Source organism: Leiobunum rupestre, chromosome 8, assembly GCF_980474605.1.
Source record: "Leiobunum rupestre chromosome 8, qqLeiRupe1.1.hap1, whole genome shotgun sequence".
Classification (NCBI taxonomy): domain Eukaryota; kingdom Metazoa; phylum Arthropoda; class Arachnida; order Opiliones; family Sclerosomatidae; genus Leiobunum; species Leiobunum rupestre.
This window is the reverse complement of record NC_143391.1, coordinates 30,343,443-30,350,651: the sequence shown is the minus strand read 5'-3', so window position 1 is coordinate 30,350,651 and position 7,209 is coordinate 30,343,443. Positions and strand designations below refer to the sequence as shown.

Below are 7,209 nucleotides of genomic sequence, written 5' to 3'. Positions count from 1 at the left end.
GGTGAGGGGACCAAATACTTTAGCAGTAGTCAATTTGCCAGGAAAGTTGGCTGTCCGTCGCGCATTGGGGGAAAGGAAAAGGGGAGCTTCGGAAAGCTACTCGAGAGAAAAGATTGCTGTCCGTCGGAAGCCAAAGGAATTGGGGGAAAAGGGGTGCTTCGGAAAGCGACTCGAGAGAAAAGATTGCTGTCCGTCGGAACCCGGGTTTTAAATTTGCCCGCCTTTTAAAAATTAACAATAAGAGTGGATTATCTGCCAAAAAAACAGAACTTGAAAGGCTTAAGATCCTTTGCGCTATTACCACATAGGCCAAGTTTCAAATAAGATAAGCAATAGCTGTGTACAGATATTTTCAATTTTTATTTTTATCTTTACCAAATAAACAGTAATCTTTGGTAAACTAAATTATTTCTCTCGCTTTTCTTTGTCTAGTTGGGTTTAAATAATCTTAGCCTAATTAACCACTGGATTTGCAGTTCACTCCGCTCAAGTCTTTGTTGAAAATGCCGTTTTCGGTTTTTTCGACGACCTAGTTTAGTTCACTAACCTGTGAAAAGATATATTTCGGTTTGAGAAATTGCTCTTACAATATTTAATAACACAGATTTGAACCATTGGTCAACTTTTAATAAAAGACCGCCTTCTCGGGTTTCAATGAAACTCGTTTAACGACAAGCTTGTGACCGCCATTTTATTTTGATATTTTTTAATTAGACGCCACGGAGATGGCGTTACTGTCGTGCGCCAGCCAACGAACGAAAAGCACAGATTATAATCGGCACGCACCGAAATTTCATATAAATCGTTCTAGTTATTTCTCCGATTTCTATGGTCCTGATCTAAATAATTTAGTTGCGACTTTTGAGGATATATTTTTGCAAAATTATTCAAATGTAAGTAATTTTGTAATAAATAAAACCTTATATTTGGAATTATTTTCAGAATGAAACCGAATATTTATATAAATTAGTATTAAAACCTCCAAAATATAACGAGGGATAAAAAATGGTAATAAAAAAAAGGGATTTTTCGTTTAATGAAATTATCGCAAGAGGAAAATTTAGATATCAAATATGGAAGCCCTGCTAATACAGGAAGCATACTGAAGGAAACATAGACATAGGATAAGTATAATAGTTCCTATGTCTATGGAAGGAAATGATAGAATCAAAAAGAACCAATGAAGAAGAAAGCCGAAAATTATTCCTAATTAATTTTTTATCTCTTAAAGTTTAGAGTCTTTTTCACGTTTTATTGCGCAAAGTGGTACAAAGTGAGTCAGGGTTTATAGCAAGGATAATCAGCTTATTTATTTTTGCGGTAATACTGTTTGGCAAATATTATTAATATTTCCTCCTCTGTGGTCCAGTTTAATTCTTATCTACAGCGCTTGCGGCTTGTTTATTCTTATAGTATGAGTATTTTTTAAGTTTTTATCATAAAAAATAGTTAAAAAATAATCATAAAATTGGGTGAGAATTGAAATTTATTGTGGACAAGTACAAATTTCATTTTACCAAACTTATAAAAGGTAGGATACTTTTAGAGTGTTATCTATGTGCCACCCACCTCCATTTACTGTGATAAACCTTGGGATTTCTACGATTGTATAATCATTTCATTTCAAATTGCATATTTTGACGTTATCTTGTATAAGAAATCCTTTTAAGTGCTCTTTTTAACACTTAGTAATTTTTGTATTTCCCAGAGGTAGGGGGCCTGGAAAAATGTTGTCGATTTTTCCTCTGTTCATGACTACAACTTTCTTAATTAGTAGCCTCTTTTTAAATTTGGTTCAACTATGCATTTATTTTATAATTCGACCCATCAATATACATTTATTTAGAAGAATTAACTATTATTTAATATTCTCATCTTGGTCTCGTAAGTATCTGGTTTTATTATGGATTTTTTTACTCAACTTGTTAAACTTCCCTTTGGTTTATTTTAGAGGTTGTTGGCATAGCAGAATGGTTTGCCAATTGTTACGTAAGGGTCTACGCTAATGATGAGGTTTGGAATGACTTTGGAAAAGAGCACACGATTGTTCTCATGAACCATAAATACGAAGTAGACTGGCTTTACGCTTGGATAGTAGCTGATAAATTCAAGATTTTAGCAGTTAAGTATCTAATTTTTTTGTTCTAGAAATTGTATTAAATGTTCGACTGTAACATCTAGGGATCAAAATCCTTTGCTAAAAGTTCACTCAAAAAGTTGCCAATAATTGGATGGGCCTGGATATTTGCTGAAATGATCTTTTTAGAAAGAAATTGGGAAAAAGATTCAGTAACATTGACTGAAAAATTAGATGCCATAATGGACTATGTTGATACAAAATGCTTGGTGTGTATTTCAAAAGCCGATAAATAATTTATTTGGTATTAAAAAAAAATTTTTGTAGATACTTTTATTTGCTGAAGGAACTAGGTATACCAAAGAGAAATACGACGCTAGTTTACTTTTTGCGAAAGAGAAGGGTCTACCTCAGCTAAAGCATCATTTGCTTCCTAGAACTAAGGGATTTAATTTCTGTGTTAAGCATCTAAAAGGACGAAGTAAGTACGTTTCCTTATAATTAAAAGAACATAAATAAAGAAAGCATTTGTTTTGTGACAGTGCCAGCTATATATGACATCCAATTGGCCTTCCCCAAGGATCAGAAAGTTTCTGTTAAAAAGATTTTGTGGGGAAATCAACTAATAGGGGATATGTGTATTAGAAAATTTGACTTCGAGGACATTCCAGTTGACAATGATGAAGCGTGCACAGAGTTCTTATACAACATCTATCGACAAAAGGTAAGTATCCAACCATATAATTAGAAAAAGTAGATATCCTTGAAAATTCCCTTCAGAAAAGCTTATTAAGGGGCACTGATTAAAAGTCCCCCCCCCCCTCCTTGTAAACTGATAAACGTTAACAAATTCGTTTTTCTAGGATGAACTTATGGAGCAATACTGGAACACCGGAAAATTTCCAGGAGAGTACAGAATTCTTCCACGTCGCATATGGGGACCATTAAATTGGCTGCTATGGGCTGTCCTAATTGGCACACCAATTTTCTACGTCTTAATATTTAAAGTTATTTTGTCTGGAAGTGTAACTACAATTGGAATAGCTACAACTTGCGTAGTTTTAGGTAAGATTTGTAAAATTTAGCTGTCAATTTTGTTTCTTCCTGTCCCAACATTTTTCTTATATTAAGTATCCTTTGGCATATACATAATGCTGGGAGTAACGCAAGCCAAGAAAGGTTCCTCCTATGGCGCATCATCTCCCAAAAAGTCTCCATCCAGTTCGAATTTTGGAGACTTAGGCGAAAGAATGGAACCAGTTATAGAAGAAAATTCCGAACAAGCCACATCTACCGATACTACTTCAAACGGGGATTTACCATCCCAATAATATTAGAAATTTCCAAAATGTTCACTATGTTGTTTGTACTCCCTTTGTCCGTGATAAAATTGTGATATGTGTAAAATATTTAGTAGCTCTTCAGACAAATTATTATGGCAATAGTAGGTTTAACTGTAAATGTGTCAAAGAAAGCTTTATCATAAACATTGGTATCGTAGAATGACAATTTCAATGTATAAGAAATTATTTTCCTATAAATTCGGGATGATTGTTAAAGAAGCTCAGAGGCCATAACATTTTTGGTTATAAAACTATTTGCCAAAACTGTGAAATATTTGTACATATGACACTGAGCTTCAAAAAAATATAAGCGAACAAAATATCATTGTATTTTTTTGGAATAAAATGATTTGTTGAATTATCTGTTGTATTAATATATTGGTACAAAGATGGAAGTGAAAATAATTAAAAAGTTTAACTTTTGCAAATTAATGTTTAAAATTCAATATAGTGGTTTTATTATTGTGATAATTATCATTCTACGTCATCAAATTTAATGGAATTAACATCCATTGAAATTTCTCCTCCACTGTAGGTTCCTCTCTTCTTTTTTGTTTTTTCATGTCTAAAATCTTTTCCTTTGACATTTCTTAAAACCTGATTGGCCTTTTCCCCCCAGGATCCTCTGGCGCCTCTCTGTAAAAATTTAGCAAACAACTTTGTTATAAAATACTTAAAACATAGGTTAAAAATATTTTTCAACACACTCTACCTTAGCTTCAAAGGAATTATTTTGAAAAGGAGCCGAAACATCTATTTCTTCTGGTCTTACTCTCCTAAAGGGACTGTTCTGTTGGCGTGAAAGTGTAAGAAAATCAAGAACTCTATTTAATATTCGTTTTATTTTTAAACATTAATAGTTTTTATGCTCTTAGTAATGTTTTTTAACCTTTTTATCTTCCCAACTTTTGTTAAAGGAGCCATTTCCAGAGTTGTACTAATAATGAAATTTAAATTATACAATAGGATTATTGGAAGTTATAATAATGTCTTAACTTACATTGCCTCCACCTTCTCGTCCTCCTCTGTTTCCACCTCGTCCCCCTCGGTTTCCACCTCGACCCCTACCACCACGATCAACCCATTCTCTATTGCCACCTCTTCCCCTGTTGAATCCTCGATTAGACTGCCATTTAATAATAATTATTAATGAACCAAAAGTGTTTTATTTATAAGATATTGCCATTCAATATTACTTACTGAAAAATTAGTTGAAAAATTATCCCCTGCATCAGCATCATCATTTTCCTGAGAGCTGTTTACGAAACCATTCTGACTCTGATCTAAAGTGGAATTTCCTTCATTGCCATCAGGTTTGGTCTTTTTAGATGAAAATATCGATATGCCTTCATCTACTTCTGCAGTCTTATTCATTGCCTTGGATTTCTTATCATCTGAATCACTGTCAGATGAACTTGATGAATCTTTTGCTTTTTTAGGAGCTTTTGGTTTTAGGTTATTTTTGGGTTTTTCCTCTTCCGATGATGAATCTTCAGAACTTGATGATTCTTTGATCTTCTTTGTAGGAGCCACTCCTTTGGACAGAGTAGGTTTACTTCCCACTTTTGTAGTTTTAGTAGCATCTTCAGATTCCGAACTAGAACTATCAGATGAACTTTCTTTCTTTGTCTTTTTAACAATAGGTATCTTTGCAGTAACATTTTTAACTCCTGCTGGTAGTTTTTTCTCATCTTCACTATCAGAGGACCCTGAAGAAGAGCTAGATTTTTTAGATGGTTTTGGAGTAGATGTTTTGAGAGTTTTTTTCTTTTCCATGGTTTTTTTCAGAATTGCCTTTTCATCTTCAGAATCATCAGACGAGGAATCTGAGCTGGATTTCTTAGATGCTGCTTTAGCAGGTGGTGGTTTTGGTTTTTGTACCTGTGTTTTAGTATTCACAGGTTTGTTTGCCTTTTCATCTTCAGAATCGCTACTGTCACTGTCACTATCATCCAACGAGTCGTTTTTAGACTTGGCTGGTTCGGGTTTAGATGGTGTTTTAACCAGAGAGATGGGTTTCGTATTTTGGGCCTTTGAAGGCATCTTGGTAACTGCAATTTTCTTTTTCTTTTCATCTTCCGAATCATCAGACGATGAATCTGAGCTAGACTTTTTAGATACCACTTTTGCAGCTACCTTTGCTTTCTGGATAGGAGCTTTAGGTACTACAGGTTTCTTTTCTGATTTAGATTTTTCATCTTCAGAATCACTGTCATCTGATGATGAATCTGGCTTGGATTTGGCTGGTGTTTTAAGCTGAGAAATAGGTTTAACAGCTTTCCCCATTGCAATAACTTTTTTTGTTTTGTTATCATCAGAATCACTGTCACTTGTATCTGAGAAGTCATTCTTAGATTTACTTTGCACAGGCTTAAGCGGAGTTTTAACTTGAACAGGTTTTGTACCTAGTTTTGTAACTACTTTTGTAGAAACCTTTTTTCCTTCATCATCTTCAGAGCTGGAGCTATCATATTCAGAATCTGATGATTCAGCTAGTTTACTGGCTACAACAGGTGATTTGGTAATGACATTTGGTTTTGCTACAAATTTCTTCTGAACTTTGCTCTTATCATCAGAGGAATCAGATTCACTATCACTGACATTATCTTTTTTAGAAATTGGTACAGCTTTAGCAGGCAGAGTTGCTGTCTTTTTTGGGGCTGGTTTATCATCATCGCTATCCGATGAAGACGAGTCAGACGAAGAGTTTTTCTTTTTCAATGGAACTGGCTTTTTATCAGGTGTTTTCACAACAGATTTAGTTTTCAAAGCTGGTTTTTCCTCTTCACTACTACTGCTATCTGAGGACTCTGATTTTTTGCCAGGTTTTTTTAGAACCTTTTGTGTTTTGCCATTCAAAACCTTAGGTTGCTCTTCTTCAGAAGAGGAATCTAATAAAATTATCAATTATAAATACGTAGCTATAAAGAAAACTTTAAAGGACAGTATTATGTCCTAGACTAAATAAAGGAATGAACTTACCACTTGAAGAATCTTTTTTTATTTTTTTTGTTATAAGATTTGATTGCGATGAATTAATAGATAGCTTTCTCTTGCTGCCGGCTGCTATACTAGCCCTGTGACAAAAACACATCAATCTTTTCAGTGTCTTAACAAAAACCCGGATGTTTGATCAGTACATACTTAGAATATTGTAGTACTATTTCTTCTAATTTTGGACCAACAGTATTTGAACAGTCCTGTAATGAAGTTTTGAATTAAAAATGAGTAGCCAGAGTTCTCTGAGTTTTAAACTTTTTAGACGATCTTATTACCACGTGGAAAACAAAGCATATTTTTTAAATCCCAAGTTTCAGACAAAGGCTTAAAAGTAATAATATAATAAAAAATACATACTACTTTTAGCTTTTTTCTATATTTTTCTGCTAATTCTGGACAACTTTCCTTTAAATGTTGATACACTAAAGCATTTGTTTGTAGATCCATTATAAAATACTTAAATCCACATAAAAGAATAAACCGACCTCCGCTGCTCCGCAAGGCAGTTACTATTGAACATTGGTTTTAAGTTTAAACACACGAGGGAAGTTTTTTTTTTTAAAAAGCCACGAGGGAAGTTCAAGCCATAGATATCATAGATATATGAAATAGTATAGAAACTATAGATCCACAATTCTACGAAGGACTGATAAATCTACGCCTCGCGGGACCAATTATCACATTGAGTTGGGAATATTAATCTAGAGGTCCAATCAAAACGCCGGATTTCAGTATTTCGCGAAACAAGTTTTTTAAAAATAAGAGTAACTGCCGTCTGCTCCCAAATGA

General features: G+C 33.9%; 2 protein-coding genes across 2 annotated transcripts; one reads left to right on the top strand and one right to left on the bottom strand.

Moving 5' to 3' along the window:
• Positions 1-1,166: 1,166 nt before the first annotated feature.
• Positions 1,167-3,781, top strand: LOC149933119 (1-acyl-sn-glycerol-3-phosphate acyltransferase gamma-like). The gene is made up of 8 exons (XM_090155338.1): positions 1,167-1,273; positions 1,709-1,884; positions 1,952-2,121; positions 2,182-2,346; positions 2,405-2,558; positions 2,620-2,801; positions 2,941-3,142; positions 3,209-3,781. Exons 2-8 carry the CDS (start codon positions 1,728-1,730, stop codon positions 3,406-3,408), a joined length of 1,230 nt encoding a protein of 409 aa, XP_090011464.1. The 5' UTR covers positions 1,167-1,273; positions 1,709-1,727; the 3' UTR covers positions 3,409-3,781.
• On the bottom strand, positions 3,782-6,950 carry Nopp140 (nucleolar and coiled-body phosphoprotein 1). The gene is made up of 8 exons (XM_090155337.1): positions 6,778-6,950; positions 6,565-6,620; positions 6,403-6,497; positions 4,621-6,311; positions 4,421-4,546; positions 4,310-4,357; positions 4,133-4,210; positions 3,782-4,056 (listed from the first exon to the last, which is right to left on the bottom strand). Exons 1-8 carry the CDS (start codon positions 6,865-6,867, stop codon positions 3,895-3,897), a joined length of 2,346 nt encoding a protein of 781 aa, XP_090011463.1. The 5' UTR covers positions 6,868-6,950; the 3' UTR covers positions 3,782-3,894.
• Positions 6,951-7,209: the final 259 nt, after the last annotated feature.

Coding starts and splice junctions, on each gene's coding strand:
- LOC149933119 (XM_090155338.1), top strand. CDS start 1,728: ATGTTGTCGATTTTTCCTCTGTTCATGACTACAACTTTCTTAATTAGT. Junction 2,559..2,619: donor TAAGCATCTAAAAGGACGAA/GTAAGTACGTTT, acceptor GTTTTGTGACAG/TGCCAGCTATATATGACATC. Junction 2,802..2,940: donor ACAACATCTATCGACAAAAG/GTAAGTATCCAA, acceptor TCGTTTTTCTAG/GATGAACTTATGGAGCAATA.
- Nopp140 (XM_090155337.1), bottom strand. CDS start 6,867: ATGGATCTACAAACAAATGCTTTAGTGTATCAACATTTAAAGGAAAGT. Junction 4,547..4,620: donor ATTTTTCAACTAATTTTTCA/GTAAGTAATATT, acceptor ATTAAATGGCAG/TCTAATCGAGGATTCAACAG. Junction 4,358..4,420: donor GACGAGAAGGTGGAGGCAAT/GTAAGTTAAGAC, acceptor TTTCATTATTAG/TACAACTCTGGAAATGGCTC.